This window comes from Nyctibius grandis, chromosome 24 (genome assembly GCF_013368605.1).
Source record: "Nyctibius grandis isolate bNycGra1 chromosome 24, bNycGra1.pri, whole genome shotgun sequence".
Taxonomy (NCBI): Eukaryota; Metazoa; Chordata; class Aves; order Nyctibiiformes; family Nyctibiidae; genus Nyctibius; species Nyctibius grandis.
This window is the reverse complement of record NC_090681.1, coordinates 2,972,371-2,990,322: the sequence shown is the minus strand read 5'-3', so window position 1 is coordinate 2,990,322 and position 17,952 is coordinate 2,972,371. Positions and strand designations below refer to the sequence as shown.

General features: G+C 48.6%; 1 protein-coding gene across 1 annotated transcript; it reads right to left on the bottom strand.

The window, feature by feature from the left end:
- Nucleotides 1-600: 600 nt before the first annotated feature.
- On the bottom strand, nucleotides 601-17,447 carry GRHL3 (grainyhead like transcription factor 3). The gene is made up of 15 exons (XM_068417909.1): nucleotides 17,367-17,447; nucleotides 16,599-16,660; nucleotides 15,040-15,376; nucleotides 14,660-14,739; nucleotides 12,621-12,774; nucleotides 11,707-11,818; nucleotides 10,867-10,961; nucleotides 9,018-9,176; nucleotides 8,405-8,483; nucleotides 7,869-8,002; nucleotides 7,150-7,184; nucleotides 6,357-6,445; nucleotides 6,138-6,223; nucleotides 4,927-4,991; nucleotides 601-715 (listed from the first exon to the last, which is right to left on the bottom strand). The coding sequence occupies exons 1-15, from the start codon at nucleotides 17,430-17,432 to the stop codon at nucleotides 601-603; spliced, it is 1,668 nt and encodes a 555-aa protein (XP_068274010.1). The 5' UTR covers nucleotides 17,433-17,447.
- Between the last annotated feature and the right edge of the window lie 505 nt (nucleotides 17,448-17,952).

Here is a 17,952-nt window from a genome sequence, read left to right as displayed (position 1 = left end):
TCAGAAATGTATAAACAAGGGCTATGGAGGCCTTCGTGGTATTTACAACCAGAGATACGGCAGGGTGGGGGGCGTGGGAGCAGGCAGTGTCCGTTCAACAGGGAGTTTTAAGCGCAGCTGTGAAAGTCTCCGTGGACAGAGGAGCTCAGAGCTGGGCTCAGCCCTGCTGGAAATGGCTTGAAGGTTCTGCGTGACGGGTGGTTTGGGAGAAGGCCAAAGCCTCGGGCTGGATCAGTCACGGGCCAAGGGAAACAGCGTGCGGGGACAGTCCCCTGCTGCTGCCCAGGCTCTGACAGCCACCTTAGTGTAGCTTCGTGTTCCCAGCTGTGAAACAGAAGGTCAGGCCCATCGCCAGAAGGGAATAAAATAAAATAAAATAAAAAATAATAATAATAATAATAAACTCAACAGAGAGAAGGTCCACGTTCACATCGATAACAGATCTTCCAAGCAGTCTCCGGCCCGGCGCCGCGCGGCCGAGGCCCTCCCCAGAGGCAGTGTGTTCAAGTAAAGGCAACAAGTTGAGGCACTAGGCTGAGTTCTGAGGGGTCAAACTTGCCGGCTTTGAGAGAAGTCCCAGTAAGTGCTGCCTGCGGCTCCTTATAGCTCCTTGAGGATGATCTGGAACTTGTCCTCTGCTTCCACCATGTCCAGGAGAAAGGCCATGTGGTTGCTGTAGTGCTGGATGATGTTGTTGTCCATGTTCACCAGGATCCTGCAGGAGAGGGAGGAGGGTTGGGTCAGACGCAGCACATCGAAAGGTTTGCGGAGCCGCTTGGGAGGGCTGGACACCACTGCACCCTCAGGATTCCCAGTCGTGAACTGGGAATAACATCACTGACAAAGCCTCGTGGCACAGGGGTGGCCCTCTCTGAAATGTCTCCACACAAAATTCCCCTTAAAAATTGCCTTTACTGCCCTGTTATCGATGAGCGTCGTGTTATCGCAGCCACGTCCTCGCTGCCAGCCGGGTGGGCTGGCCACTGCCAGGCTGCTCCGGGAGTCACAGCCCTGGGCAGGCGCAAGAAGGCACTGCAGCCTCTACCCTACCCAACTGGAGGGGCTCAGCCGTGGTTAATTAATTAAAGCCATGATACAACACACAGGAACATCCTGCAGAGCTTTTCGCAATCCTACCCTCGACATGCCTGGGCCCCGCGTTGGCTCCACAGGCAAATTAATCTGGATTACGGCAGGGTGTGAGTTCAGAGCAGAGTTGCTCACTCCTCACTCCTTGCCTGGGTGCTTTTCGGGGTGCACTGTTCTGGACAAGCCGAGACTGCTCTGGGAGTAGATGGAAGGGGCTGGGAATAGGATGCCCTTCTCCTACCCAGAGCAACCTCCCATGCAGCCGTGCCCTGGGCATCGCCCGGGAGCCCTCTCTGCGAGGAACACCCGCAGGCAGGCCCGGCGTGGGCAAATTCCTCCCCATGCTCCGGGGCACACCCCCAACCCCACTGCAGATCACACGGCTTCTCTGACCTGGAATCAATTACATGGGGACAGGGGAGAAGGGAACATTTCAAGAGCTGGTTTAAACCTGAGGCTGCGGTTCTGTGCCAGGCAAGAGCCCCTCGTTAGGGTAATGGCAGTAACGGGGCAGCTTTGCATCACCCCACTGTGCTCCCATAAATCAGCTGTGAAATTTGTAACTGTTTGGAGGAAACAAAGAGAACAAATTATCTTTCATTGCAGAAAGCACATCCCCTCCAGGTTCCTGCTGGGGTCATTAATGGGGCAACAGCATTAATTGTGCAACGCTCCACAAGCCACGATTAAAAACAAGAAAAAGCCAAGGCCGAGCACCTCACAGACCTAACGGGGTAACAAGCACAAACACGGGGCCCCGGTGTCCCCCTGGGGAACGCCTTGGAGCTCCGTGCAGCCACGCCGGCTGCAGCGCCCGGCTCCCCGTTTGATCACAGCGCCTATGGGCAGGCTCCTCACAGCACGCCCTGTCCCAGAGGTGAAGGTGGGAGCTCTGTCCTCGTGTCTGCTCTGTCCTGGTGTCAGCTGTGTCCCAGGGCTCAACGCTGCCTTTCGGCAGCACAAACCACTTCACCAACAGGCTGTTAGTTCTGTCACGGCACAGTCGGGGAAGGGCATCCCCCACCCAGTGCAGGGGGAGGCTGAGACACAGGGTCTGACACCGTCCAGGACACCCAAGGGTGGGCTGTCACGAGAAGCCTTGCAGCAGAGCTGCTCCACTATCAGCACAGAAAGCCACAGAAGTCACCTGTGCCTCTTGCTGCCGTGCTCCCATCTGATTTCTTAACCACAAAAGATTCAAGGGAGCGTTGATTAGGAATCTGCGCCCTGTATTGTTTTTCCAGACCAAACCTCACCAAGATACGAAATTACTTATTAGTGCTCTTGAGTCACCCTGACACTAAGTTCATCTGAATGAGCTCATCACCCTGAGAAGGCCACGGCTGATAGTAGGTCCTCACCTGCTGTAAATCCAGGTAGTACCACTGAGCTTCACTAGTTTACACCAGATGAAAATCTGACCCTCAAGCTGTAATTACCAAGAGAGGATTGTTTAGGGTGGAGCAATAGGACAAAATTATTCAAAGGAAAATTAAATCTGGGGGAGCAGGAAACAGTGTCTGACCCTGCCACCGACTAGGCTGGAGAAAATCTTGTATGTCCCCCCCACGTCAGCAATAACCCACGGCATCACTCATGTCCAGCCTTCATTAAACCAGGTGTCAGACTTATTTTTTTTTAATCTTATTTCCAATTGTTGCCTTTTCATTAGATCCCTCTTTGCTCCTCCATTTTGGGGAAGAGGTGGAAAGGACATCTGCCTGTTTTCCCTCTCAATCACTATTAAACACCATTCACTACTTATCAGATCAAGTAATGAACAAAACCAAAGCATAACAAAGCAGAGGTGGCCTCTCCCCTGCAGCAGTGCCATTTCCTGGTCCACCTGCAAACTCATCAGTGCTTGGATCTCTCTTGCCCTGCACAGATGCTCACAGTCAGCTGGTTCAGAAAACTCCAGCCCAAGCTGGAGTTACCTGCGAGGAGTCATTGTCTGATGACAGTCTGATGACCTGTGGTGGCCACATCACAAGCCACCACCACAGCTGACACACCTGAGCTTCGGCTCAGGCCTGAAGCTGCAATAACAAACTGACCACTCCTGTCCTTCGCAGTTGTTCTTCGAGATCAGACCTGAGGCACTCTCTGACTGAAGGTACATGGGACAACCCCTCTCTCTTGAGGCCACCAGTGTTGCTCTTTTTCTTTGGGGAGAAAATTTCCATTTCTGAATCTAGTGGACGAGCAGCATCTGACAGCACTGAGGGCCCTGAGTTCAGAAACAGGTGGAAGAGCCTCCGGACAAATTTGGATACCTCGCTATGGCCCATCCATCATCTTAAAATTAGGACCATATCTAAAAACCCTCCTAAATGGAGAAAGGTTGCTCAGTTGTGGATTTAGAGGTAAGGGGGCTGTAAGAGCTTCCCAGTTGTGTGACACCACATCACAGCACGGAGGAGAAACCACTGCAGCTCCCCTCCCACCTTGCAGCTGCCTCCAAGCCTCACTTTAGCTCCACTCCCCTTGAAGCAAACAGGCTAATTCCCATGGGGATCAAGTTATGGTGACACCAAATGAGTGAGATCCCACCCAAGGAGCTTTAGGACTTTCTCATCTCACTGTCACCACAAAGCAAATGCAGAAGTAGAGCTTTGGACTAACCCTCAGCTCCCAGGGACTCTGTTCCCATGGTTTGTTACGCAGGGGACCTCTCTGGGGGGCCATGCTAGTGAACAGCAGGGCTGCGTGAGGCGGTAGCTGCCATCAGCCTTGCTTTTCTGCCTGTCTCTCCCCATGCTCAAACCCTGGACCAGGGCCAGCAACAACAATGAGTTCATCTCCCAGGCAGTCACTGCTGCTTGCACAGCCTGATTACATCTCGCTCGCTCTGCAAGAAGGGCTCTGGATTTAGCGTTATGAAAATAAGCTTGGGAGTTTATGAGTCGTTGCCTTTCCATCAGCTGAAGGGAGAACTCGCTGCCAGAGATGAGGATGACCCAGAGGGAGTTCTTAGTGCACAAAACATTTCTGAAAGCACCACTTGGCTCCGTGTCAAGACCACTGCCCTCCACAGAAGACTCAGCGGCTGGTCCTCAGCTCATGCAAACTAGCACCGTCCCCTCTCAGCCATGGAAGAGATCCACAGGGATCGGTCACTAACAAACACCAACCTGAAATCGCTTGAGACGCCTTTTCACGTTTGCTGCCAACCTCACCTGTCACCCCCTGTAGAGCTATGCCCGTCTCCCAGCAGCCCCTGACAAGCGTCTCAAGTGGGACCTGCATTTCTGTATTGGGGCTGCACAAGAGCCACCAGTGCCCAGAAGGGTCTGATCCATCACCTCCCAGAGCGAGTGTGAAGTTTCCTCCTGACCTCCCTGGTCTGGGGATGGGATGGCAAAGCTGGGAACAGACACTCCCCCCTCTCAGATATCCCCTCTTCTCCACCGAGGCTGCCCATGCTCTTATGGAGCCGGTCCAGACTCAGAATCTCTAAGCCAGGGACATTTAGGCACTTGGCTTGGAGCAGCAAACATTTATACCTCTCTGATGGCAGTAAGATAAGTTCTCCATAACCTCAGGCTTTTACACTGAGACAAAGGATCACCCATTAAACTACCCAAACAATTCCTCCTTCATCCAACTTCCTTTCCTTGGGAGACTTTACACTCCAAACAAATATAATACAAACAAGCATTATCCCAAATCTTTAAAGCCCAGAAAGATCCGAGTTTTATATGCTTGAAATAGCACAGACTCACATGGCTTTACTTTTTATTATCTTGTTAAAACGCTATTTCAGCCTATGGCAGGGTACCAAGGAGAGGGGGGTTTTAGAGGCAGAGCACAAAAGCAGATGGGAGATTAACTTACCCTCTTTTGCATTTTTTGTAGACTTTATAAATGCTTTCTTCAAGAAGCCCATATTTTTCTGAAATCTGTGAGAGAAAACATGGCAATTCTTTGTACTTGTAAAATGAAATTCCTATGATAAAAATCAAAGATAACCCTGAGCCAGGGGTATTCAGCAGCAAAGGATTCCCCTTCCCTTTTAACTCAAGGAAAAAGGGCCAAAGCAATGATCTGCACAGGACAATCTGCACATGCCTGTGGCCTGCAGATGGGCAGATGGGCAGGCTGCAGCCTGGCCTTGGTTCCCTTTCTGACGGCTACTGCGAGGGCAGGAACCTTGGGGAATGATCTTCACTTTCTTTCTCTCATTCCCTGGCCTGTTTAGGGCTTGATGCTTCAGCCTGTTGGGCAGAGAGAGCGCCGAGCTGCTCCTTTGCTGATGCATCCAAAGGTGAGACAAACTACAGGAAGAGTTTGACTGTGGATGCACCTGACTGCAGCTTTTGCTTTGGTTTTAGCTGATCTGCAAAGCTTTCCTGCAGCCCTCTGCTAGGCAAGTGCAGTTACGGCCTCAGGACGACAGGAGTTGTGTAGCTTTTTCACAAGCATTTTCTGTAGAGGATTTTGACTCTCTGTGGTGAGGGATGGGGGAGGGAGAAGATGGCAAAGAATCCCCTGTGCTGACATTTTTCAAACTCTCTATTTTTAAAAGTTTGTAAAACCAACAGAGCTTGAAGTGCAGCCATAAAGCCACCCCAAATCTGGGAGGTTTATTGTTTGTTTCCTTCCCAGCAATGCCCAAAGAGAGGTGGGTTATCAGAGATGCTGCTGATAATCATCACAGAAATATGCCTGTGTGCTCCTCAAACACAACACAGGGAATTCCAGCGTGAGGCCAGGATTGGCTTCAGATTGCATGTGTACAGCCTTGAGAAGGGAACAGGTGTTCTACAATGGAAAATATGAATGTGTTGTCACAAGAGGAGACTTATGATCTGAACAAAACATCTTGCCATAAGGTGTGTTCTCCCCTGCTGCAGCACTAACAACACACAGACCATGCCAGGAGCTGTGGGTAGAATTCACCTGCTACTCACAGTTTCCATTCCCATTCTCTAGAGAAAGCAGACATGAGCTATAAGCAGTCTTTTACCCAGCTTCCGATATACCGAGTACCACTGCCCTTTTATCTGCAGTCTGTTCATGTGCCACAGGTTTTTGATAATACTTACAGCTGTTCTGAGGCCCTGGAGATCTGGTGTCTTCAACATGAGAGCATCAAACACTTCCTCTGACTCCCTCCGCACGTACAACAGGACTGAAAGGGATAAAGCACAGCACTCTCTACAGCGTGTTCTCAGAGTGATGTGCCCTCACGTAATTCAAGACCCAAGGTTACTCGAGTCAAACGAGACGCTACATTCAAGAAGAGTTCCCATCCCAGGGGTTACCTCTCTGAGGATCTTCTTCCTTGGTTTGCTTTGGAGGTATGGGGTCAAACTCATCTGTGAATGAGGCGCCGTTCCGTTTCAAGGGCAGCCTAAGCAAAAGGAATACAATGCTCTCAAGAGGACAGAACAAGAGCAGTGAACAAAACAATTCCAGCAATTGAACAACCAATTAACTCCAACAAACATCCAGCAATTAAATATCGGTTTTGTAATTACGGCAGCAGAGTGTCTACCAGAGCTGCAGCTTCCTGCCTAATGCACACAGGGACACCAGTGAGTGCAGGCAGTGGTTGTGGTATCACATCACACACAAAAGCCTTTTGCACCTTCATGTCATTATCATTATTGATATCATTAGACAGTGGAGCAAGCCTAGGGTAAATACCTGGTTCTCTCCACTCTAGACACATTACAAGTGTGATTTCTACTTCATTCCAGTTTATTTTACAGCAGTATCTGCCTCTGTGTATTTGAACCCTTCAGTGATAGTTTTGTGATCTTGGTTTTTCCCCTCTTTCAAACATTGTCTCAGTAAGAACAGGAGGACAGTCATGGACCAGACTCATTTCGAGCGGCTCACTGATAGGGAAAGAAATAAACCTGCGTGTCTGCATCCCTTGAGTCCACCCTGGGCCAAAGTTTAACACATATTTTTACACTCAAGGGCATCAGGGAGACACTGTGCTGTGTTATTTTGCACCTGTAGATATATAGTGCCTATAGATATCAAACAACCATACCCAAAGAACCAGAGCAGCTGATGGATGGGAAATAGAAACTGCTGCATCCTTACCTGTTTGCAGAGTTGGGAACAGTCGGAGGGAGCACCTTGAAAGGGAAAGGAAACATCGATCTTTTAGTTTGCACAGTATCGTGTCTCTTAGATTAAATGAAATCTGATATAAAGAACCTATCCAGGTTCTCCTCTGCCTAGAAGAGACCTGAACATATATTTAGCTAGACCCAAAAGCAGTTCAAATCTCATAACCTGCTTGGGATCAAGGACCAGGTTTCTCAGTGTTGTCACAGATGGCTTTTTCCCTGTTTTTGACAAACTGAGACAGTTGTTTCTTGAGGGAATACTGACGGGCTCTGAAGGACGCTGGGTCTGGGTTTCCTCAGGCTCAAGGGGATAGAGAAGGGCCGAGGACAAGTGAGAGATGTCCCACACACGCAGGGACTGATATGGTTGCATTTTTCTATAGTTTACTTTCTGCTGATATTTTTGCTACCACTCCAGCCCTCCATGGAAGCTGCAGATGATACCTGTAAACCACAGGAATATCTGGCTGGAAGGAACCTGGAAAGGTTATCTTGCCCATCACTGTTGCATAACTATCTAGGCCACTCCTGACAGCTACATCTTCAAGTTCACCACATTTCCACAGAAGAACTGTGGTTTGGTTTTGTTTTTTTACATAACACAAGTCATGTCTGAGGGACCGATCAGTTTGGAAATGATGGGGGTGACAGATGAGGGCAACAGGTTGGTTGTTTTTTGAAGGGACTTACCGTGCCACACCTCTGGAGGTTTGAAAAATGGACGTTGGGGATAAACAGGACTGGCTGGGTTTCGAGGTCAGTCTCTGGCCTCAGGAACGTGATTTCATTCCCTCTGAAGCCAGAGAGCAAACAGCCTTTCAGACCTACAGATGGAAAGTCCAGTTCATCTCAGTTCAGGTGGCAGGTTAAGAGGCAACTACATGCAGAGCGAGGAAAGCACCTGCCCGAGGTCTCCCAACAGAAATATTAGAGAAAAGACAGGACCCCGCAGAACCAGGTCTTCAGGGCTTGCCCAGCACTGCCTCCCCTAGGGAAGGCTCCCTGCCAAGACCCCAAGACAACTCAGAAGGGTTGGTTAGTGTTAATAAAGGGCTTTGAGAGTCTTGGTTGGAGACCAGGCAAGGACCTGACTGACAGGCTGTTTCTGAATGGTGCTGATTGCATCAGGCTTGGAAATACCCAGGGCCAGATCTCGTGGAAGTTAACGGACGAGCCTACATGGATTTCAACACGCTTCGGATCAGGTAACAAACACGAGCACTGACCATTGTTGTTGGAGTCCAGGCATTTTCCTTTCCTTCTGAACTGCTTCCTTTCATCATCCCGCATTTTCCTCTCTGCTCCCTGTGGGGCAGATAAGGCAAAAGTTAGGAGATTGTCAATTCTAACAATGGCAAGAGAGGGTTTATGGCCATCTCTGGGAGGTAAGCACATTAATTAAGGCAGCCTTTATTCAAAAATGCTCATCTCAGAGACCTTCTACAGGCCATCCAGAACCTTCTGATACTTATAAACTAAAAAATGAAAACAGAATTTGCTTTTAAAAATGAAGAATGCAGACAAAAATAGCTGTGAGAAATTCTTCCATGGGAAGATATGTGAAGCTGGGGAAGAACCTCTAAGAGATTCTCATTTCTTCTGCTATTTAAAAACTTGTCAAAAATAAGAGTTTATTATGAGGCACAATCCCATGCAGGTCTGATATGAGGAAAACTTTCTAATAACTCACTCAGCCGAGGGGGCTAACCATCTCTGCTCCTCAGCCCTGACCTCTAGGCTGTTCTAAACTCTCACAACCTTTCTGTTTTTCCTCCTGGAGTCACTGGCCACCGGTTTAAAATTCCACATGGACAACCTGGTGGAAAAGCAATGTTCTACCTTATCGCAGAATATCTTGATCTGGCAGACGGCGCGGTGCACCAGCTGGCTGGTTCCATTGCCGTAGTCGTAAGTGTCTATCTGGAGGTTGAGCGGGACACCTTTCACTCCTTTCTGGGAGGAGAAGTCAGTGCTCAGGCAATTCACCCCAATAAATACCTGCAAATAGGAACAGAGATCGATACGGCTTGTTGGTGCTGACAACATTATTCCCCAACAGCAATGAGAGCAGTGAGTAGGAACAAAAGCAGCTCCTGAGACATCCTTCCAACCCTCCCAGCATCAGCCAAGCATGTGAGCTGTTGGTTTCCCACCTGAGCACGACCACCGGTCCTTCCTAGCCCCAGTCTCCCCCCACACCCATTGCAGCTCTCCATCTCTTTATTAATGCTTAGGCTATCCACTCCTGTCAGCTCAGGCAAGTGTCAGACCAGATGCAAAGTCTGCCTGGGGATGTTCTTGCTGATATTTCTGATCTTTCATTTGAACAAAGGACCCTCAATGCCCTGGAGGAAGGGAGGAGGGCTAGACTACAGCTTCAGGAATTACAAATCATTGCTGCTAGTTAAATAAATATTCATCACACGCTGGTCTCCTTTATCACGAGGATGGAGTTACCTCCAGTGGAAACTTTTGAAGAAAAGCTGAGCACAGATATATTCCACATTGTATCTCTAAATTACCAACTCATTCGTGTGACCTTGAAATTTCCCCTGGACTCTGGGGACAGATTGGTAGCTGGAAGAGCTCCCACAGCTCCCTCAGCAGGGATTTGGCTGAGGATTTCAGCCCTGAAACCTAACGTCAGATCTAGTCAGTACCTATATATAGAAAAGAAAACCACTTAACTGTGGTGTGAAGTTTAATTGCAAGGAGAGAAGTAACAGGTGCTACAGACAACCCAAATACCTGACCCCTCCTGTCGCGGCTCCCAGCCCTCGCAGCTCTCTGAAGTCTCACCTTCACCTGCCCCAGGCCAGTGCCTGTACAGAGTTTCTGCTAAGAGTTAAACCCAGTTTTGCTGAGGTGCCCCTGAGGGCTTGCCACATACCTGACATATTTCCATTTCTGACAACTTTGCCTTGCAGACATCTGTTAACCTCTTGGGTTGTAAAAGACCAAGGTCGCCTTTGGGCTAAATGAAGGGCTTATTGAGATCCCAAAGCAAACCAGAGTTTTCCCAAGCTACCAGCTTCAGAGAGATGGGCTATTTATGCTTTTCTTTTTTCCTTAGTTACTTCATCTTTTTTTTATATGCTCCTTTCAATCCACAGTAGATACAAAGCATTAATGAGAGACTCTGAAGAGATGCAGAAGAGACAGCAGAGCTAGAAAGATGTTGATAAAAGCTTTACAGATTTTAAGGTCAAAAGGGATCTTGTGACCTGCCTGGCTCCCTTCCACATCACACAAGCCCCAGAAGGGTGGTCAGTCATTTCTACATCAAAATGCTGCCTTGAAAGGAGGGTCTTTGTTCCCTAAGCTGTGGTTTATTTAAATAGGCTTCACCTACATGCGAGTAGAGCCCTGACCTAGGCTGCCTGCTGCAAAGGGCTTTCTTCAGAGTTATCCATCAGCACTAAAAAAACATCTCTGAGCTGGTCTCAGGTGTACCCAGAGTGTTTATTAGCTAATGGCAATGCTTAAACACACAGAGAAGCATGGCGTCCTTCCCCACTGTCCTGGCAGACAAACACTACCTGGGGCCACTGGAATGGCATTGTTTGGATTTGAAACTCTCTCTGTCTTTCAGCCAAGAAGTGGGGGGAGTGTCTGGGCTGTCAGAAAGGAGGCTACAGTTTTGCTTCAGACCAAGGCTTCCCACGTCCCTTCCACAAGCAGGCTGTACCTTTGCTTCTTCGTGGATATTCCACACGAAGGACAGCGCGTTGTAGGCTAACTCCTCGATGTTCTGCACTGTGTTGAAGTTTTCTTTACAGTCAGCTGAAATGCAATGGAGAAGCAGTTTATACTCTGGCTGCAAAACTGGTTACATTCCCTAGGCTTTCCACTCCCCCAAAGCCTGCCTCTCACTGACTCCAAGGCTAAAAGCAGCCTTGTAATGTAACAGAGGCCATCCTTGATACCACTGGGTAAACCTCAGCGTGTATATGTAAGGGATAGGCCAGAAATGACTCAAAGGTATTGGCTGGTGACTGCTGTTTGAGTAGTGACGTTATGCAAAGTCAATGTAGATTGCTTCTGAATTCAAACAACTGCGTGTCTCGCTCTGAGCCGCAAGGTGCTCAGCAAGGTGGTCAGCTGGACGGATAAAACCTCCGTCTGGCCCAGCATAACACACTGTAAAGCCTGTGTGGTGGCAGTGGAGAAGGACAAGCAGTACCAAAGCCTTTTCTAGCTCAGATTCCTAGGCTCCAAGAGGCCATAGGTCACATCTGTAAGAGTCAAAATAGTTTAGCAGTTTCCATCTCTCTGACTGAGGCTCTTCTCTGATGTATCTTGGGCTCCCAGCGCACGTCCCTACACTTGGCAAACACCATCTTAAACCCACAAGAGCTCCTCAGCCAGAAAGAATCTGAAGCCAGCAGATCAGCCTGCTCCTCCCCAGCTTCCCTCAGGCCAGACTCTGGAGCTTCAACTGTGTTATTGTGTATTGGAAATGCAGTAAAATGGTGCTAGACGTTATCAACCGCACCCAGCCATCGCAATCAGCCAGCCCCGCTCATACCGACGTCAATGACTCTCTGCTTGGCCGTGGGCTGGCGGGAGTGCCAGTGCTTCCAGAACTTGAGCTGCTCCGTCGGGATCTTTTCATTGTCAAAAACAATCATCACGACACTCTGCAACACAGCGAGGATATCCCATATCAGTACACACAGCAGGCTAATGCTTGGTGCCCTCATTGCCCCTTCCATCCAGTGCATCTATGCACTGGCCAAGGGCAGCTTAGTTTCATTGTTAATGTTTTATAGCTGGGGAAACTGAGGCAGGCAAGGGAAGGGACTTGAACATGATCACACAGGCAGGCAGTGCAGAGCCAGGAGCAAAACTGAGATGCCCTGAGTGCCCCATAATTACACTGCCCATGAGCTTTCACTGACTCCAAGGCACACAAGGATCCTGCATTGGAGGAGTGTTAGCAGGTATTAGGCTGGGACAGCCTGAATGGTCTTTTTCTAGACATTCTCAGTTTCAGGAATCCTGTAAGTCTTGAAATGTTCAAAGTCTAGCTCCCAAATACCGCCCAGGACTGAAGTACCAGGTTTCTTTGCTGGGAATTCAAGCTCAGCTTAGTCTCAGGGGTGGCTCTGAGGCCTGGCCACACATCCCAGGAGAAAACGGGGATGCAGCTCTCTAGCTGCGAAGTCTTCCCACCAGGGCCCCCAGCCAGCCGTCAGCTAGGGAGGCCTTTGTGCATCCCTGACCTTACAGTGAAAGGTTTCAACTGCCAGGTAACGTGAAGGCTGTTGCTGTGCATCAGAGGATTAGCTTGCTATGAGTGAATCCATCCCATTCATTGCTTTAAGCCAACATGAGCCACAAAGCCATTACTCTTCATGTTCAGCTCTGTTCCCGGGCCGGTACAATTGCTGGATGTCTGATTACAGCATGTGTCAGCAAAATTGTCAGCTTGTCTCTTACCTTCACTTTATTTGAGGACAAGTGTAAACATTTGCTGTCTCCAGCTGTCCGCAGCGTGATGGGGTAGAACTGTCCTTTATTGAGGTAGGCCATGGGAGAGTCCCCAGATTTGATGTGAATGGCTTTGGGTGACCCCAGAGTGTATTCAAAGTCACTTGTATGGAACAAAGAGAGAATGATGAATAAGCACACGCTGCTGTTTCACTCCAAAAGCAAAACAAGGAGACATGCGAGTCTCCATCCTTACAGGTTACAGACACTGTGCACACAGGAGCCTCTGCCCTGTTCCACATCTCACACGCCCCTACAGTTGTGATCGAGCACCTCCCGGCACAGCACATACTGATCCTCCCCAACACCCTGGGGAGCAGCAGTTCTCAGACATCCTCATTTTACCCTTTGGTTTTGGCTTTAAAAGCCCTGTGCGTTATTATAACCAGTATTTTTCGGTGGATGGCTACAGAACCATTGCACAATCAAAAGCCTAAACCAAACCAAACAAAAATAGGTACCTGCGATGAGACTTTTAAAACATTCTAAACTCAGATTCCTGTCTCCAAATTCACACACATAAATAGCTGACCCAGGAAAACTGTGTCCCCTCTAGGACCTGTTTTCCTGCAGAAACAGGAGGACACTGACATCTGCTTGTTTATCCAGGTGCTTAAAAATGGCCTTAGAAGCCCAAGAGCTTGTTGAACTCTCAGTCTGGTGGGCAGTAACTTCAGTCTTTACAGAAAAGGTCTGTAGTGTTACACAGAGGAAGGTGTCACTGTTGACAAGCAAATTTAAAAGAAGAGCTTGATTTTCAAGAAGCCCTGCTCTTGGGCATTCCCCAGCACCTCTGAGCATTGAAACCATGAGGCTATAGCTCAAGATGTTTTCTTCTGTGAGGAATCTGTGCAAGCCACCACCTGTACACAAGCCTTCACCCAGGCCCTTCAAGTGCCCTGGAGTCTTAAGATCATCGTATTCCTATTTAGTCACCAACCCATCTCTTTTTCCTGCTCCACCTCCCCTCTGATGCCATCTCTGAAGATAGGCTTGGCAACTCCTCTTATCTAGAGCCAGGAGAGCCAGAGAACTTTAGTGCGCAAATAAACAGCAAACAGAAAGTCTCTCACTCACGAACGAGAGCTGCTGGCTGTGTGAAAATCCCCACGTCTGACAGCTGAGTCACAGAGTCAGGTGACTCAGGAGGCAAATAAAAAGTGGGAGGTGGAATAATGTTACCTACACGGAGGTTTGATGCGGTATCTAGAGCAGGAAAGCTCTGCCTGAGAGAGGGGTGGAAAGGAGGAAGAAACCTCTCTCATGTTTTAGGAATGAGGGGCAGTGGCACCTTCTAAAATCAAGGTTGACTAACAGTGCTAAACCGAAAGCAAGAACCTAAACTTTAGCTTAGGAGGAGGCTGCTTATCACTCTCATCAGCTGTCATCCTCATTTTCTCTGTCATTTTTCCCCATTCCAGGTAGCTTGTGGAAAGATGGTGCAGCCACCTGGATCTGTCTGTAGCACAGGAACCAGGCAGCGCTCCCTGGGACAGGGCTGGAATGCACAGCAAACCCTCACATGGAAGGCCTCAGTGCCACATCTCCCCTCATGAAGGTCAAGGTGCTCATGAGATGTGACCACAGCAGTGGAAGCAGTTGGCACTGGATTTACACCAGGTTGGCCAACAGAGTACGGTCTGAACCACATACCTCCCAAGCTAAAAACATGAACTGGCACAACTGCATCTAGTAACTGGCGTTTAAGATTGGGTTTGACTCCTTTTCAGCAAAACACTTCAAACCCTAATGCCTGCTTCATACTACAAACACTCAAATTCATCACTGCTTTCTGTCTAAAAAGTCATGGAATAGCAGCTTGCTCCTAAGACACCAGGGGGACACAACTTGTCTCTGCAAAAGCATGAGATCTATAAGTTTGCAATGGTCATTGTCAAGACTGGCATTGGAGCGAGACAAGGGATGCAGCCTTTCCCCAGGAAAGGGACACAGCTCTGGAAACCCAGGGACCATGGATTGGCAGTTACCTCTTAACACCGTCTGTAGCGTAACTCTCGGGGCAAGGTGGCTCTGGCTGGGGTTTGAGGATATCACTGAAGAGCAGCGACTGTAGACAAGTGGAAACAAAACAGTCAAAAGTCGAATCTTTCATTGCTTTGTCCATCCACCTTCTCCCCGACATTACAACAGAGGCCACAGATAAAACATGGACCCTTATTTCAAAGCCTTATCCAACTTCCAAAATCAATCTAAAACCCCCAACAATTCAATGGGAATGGCATGAAGCTTCTAATGCGAAAGCAAAGCTCCCACTGACTCCAGCATGAGCAAACCCCAAACTAGAGACAGCCTCATGCAGCACCCCCTGGGCTGCACTGCCAGCGTGCGACCCACTAACGGCTCTGACCTCCTGGGGATCCTCTTTGAAAGTGCTGTCTGGCTGCCACCTCTGCTGTGGTGGGGCAACGGGGATGGTCTCGAAGAGGGAGTTCAATGAGCTGTTGTCGTATACATCCCCTGGAGGGACCATGTAGTTGTCTGGGGTGGCATCCAGCTTGCTAGTGCCCGGTGGAAGCATGGCTGGCTTGTGAGGAGTAGGGACGCCTTCAAGACTTAAGCCGTTCTTCTTCTGTGGCTCGCAATATTCTTGGGTCATGGAAACATTTTCAGACAAGAGCTTCATGAGATGGGCTGAGCCATCAAAGGATGCAATCTCTGGGTCGTACTCCATTCCGTGGCAGTGCCTGGTGGAGAAAGGGTCCTGTCTCAAACCAGGGCAGGGGGTGGACAACCCCAGCAATTTGTCACAGCAAGAAGCAAGTGCCTTGATGTGCTGCTGGGAAGCAAACTGCACAGTCTAGCTGCCAAGTGACCTTGAGTCAGCTGTGTACATCTCCTGCTTGATACGGGAGATCTGACAGGCCGTGGGTGATCTCCACCCACACACACACCTCTCAGTGCAATTAGCAAGAGCCAGAGGTGCTCAGCAGATAAAGGATGATCACACAGAATCAGAGAATACAGTTTAGACGTGGTTTGGGGCTGCAGATCCAGGGCCTACATCCATTATTTCTTTATTTAGGCTATTAAATACTCAGAGCAGCGGGGATGATAAGAAAGACAACTGCTATGTGGTCTTTTTAGGGCTCACTGACACCGAAAGTTGATTTTTTTTTAAACTTATCTTTTTTATTATTATTTTTTAAAGGAAAGCCAATTCTTGTACAAATTCACAAACTCCAGGAGCTTAGGAAGCAAAACTCCCAGAGAATGTGAAATGCAGTGGCCTTTCAGAGAGGAGAGAACAGCTTAACTCAGCTTACTTATGAAGAAGAAATGAATCACAGAATCACAGAATCAACCAGGTTGGAAGAGACCTCAGGGATGATCGAGTCCAACCGTTTATTCTGTCAAGTAGTTAAAACCAGACATCCAGAAAGGGTTGCCAAAGCACACAGCATCCAGGAAGGGGAACTGAACTCATAGTGACAAATGAGCCATTAATTTAACAGTTAATTATCTGAAAACCTCAAAGGACAAATGGAAGTCACTGGAAGAGAATCCTGGGAGACTGGAGGCAAGTGGAACAGAAATCCTTATCAGCCTGGTGAATGGAAGAGGACTTGGTCATTCCCTTCTTGCTGCCAATGCTTAATCCCCTTTCCCTTTCCAGTTGTCACAAAGTAGGAAATAAAGACAAATTCTTCAGTTGCTGCAAATCAGTGCAACTCCTCTGAACACAGCTAGACAGATCCTCAGTTGTGTAAATGGGTGTAGCTCAATTTATACCTGCTTGGGATCTGGCCTAAAGAATTTTAATATATGTCTCAGGGTTAATAACCTCCACTGTTGGTGGTAATAACACCGTGCTTTGATGTCTATTTTATGCAAGCTAAGAGACCCATCATGCATGCAAGCAGCTGCAGGAGAATTAGACAGCTATAGAGAGCAAAAAAAGCAGCTAACCTCTTTCCTAGTTCATTGCGTCCCATCATACCAGATGGAAGAATCCTCTTCTCCTTTGGGACCTAGAACAAGGCAGAACAAAGAGTTTGTTTATTGTTAGATTTTATTAATGGAAAACAGAGGCAAAATTAGCCTTGTCTGTGTAGCAAGTGAAGTCTTATAAATAAAACACTGAGTGAATAATAAACACTGGGTGAGGACACAGAAGACCTGGGCTCTCTTGCCAGTTCTGCCCTGGATTCCCAAGGTAACCTTAGGCAAGCCACATAATTTTGTTCCGGGAAGGACTTTCAAAAGCACCCCAGTGAATGGGAACATCAGTCCTAGTGGTTTCAGTTAGGGCTAAATCATATCGACATTTCTTGAAGCCCCATCCCACAGCAACACTGGAAAAATAAAGGTGCCTGGGTCTGCAAGGCACCTGGCTGTCCCAGCTCCATGTCTCTCAAAGCATTTCTGTTTCTTATATAAAAGCTGTCGGGTAAAAAAAGCCACCAGGCTGAGACTCAAGACACCCAGGTGCAGTTTTCCACCCTGTTCTGGGTTCCCTCTACAGTAGAATGGTGTTTTGTGCCTCGGTTTACCACCTGTGCACTGGGGATAATAGTGGCACTCTGTGCCTGGTGGTGTTATGAGGTTCATTGCATAAACAGCATGGAGAGCTCAGGAGATGGGTACCCTCCTAAGGTGGCTGAGCATATATTTTACCTTTGTGCTTCTCCTTGGGGACAAACTCCCCCAACATACCCAGCCCCAGTGGGAACGTACCATGTAGTAGTCATAGAGGAGGCTCAGGGCAGCCACGCTGTCATCATCTCCGTTCACCCTCATCATAGCTTTGGTGGCTGCGGTCAAGGGGTTCTCTAGGTAGGTTTTCCAGGCTTCATCTTCATTGGTGTAGGGGAATTTCTGGAAGCTCATGGTGTCATTCTTCATCAGACGCACAGATCTAAAACTGAGCCAGGCAGAGGAAACAGAATGAAGGATACTCATTTTCCACAGCAATCTCCATGCCATCCAGCTGAACGCGTGAAGAGCTCCCCAAAGGAACTGCTGGAATGGAGAAGGGATGCTTTCCTGGTCCTTAACTCCCAGAGTCTTTGGGATTACCAGTTCTTCTGCCTGTAGCTATATATAGAATTAGGCCAAAGACTCTCTGATGGGGCCATGCAGAGAGGCAGACGTGCCTCTGCTTCCCTCCTCCTGCCCCAGGGATGCAAAACACCACAACATTGTCCGCAACTGCTCCTTCCTCAGCAAGCACACGCTACCAGCCAGCCAGACCATGCACTGTCAAGGTGAGACGTTGGTCAGGAACTTGAATGCAACATGATAGGGACTTTGCAGGATTTTT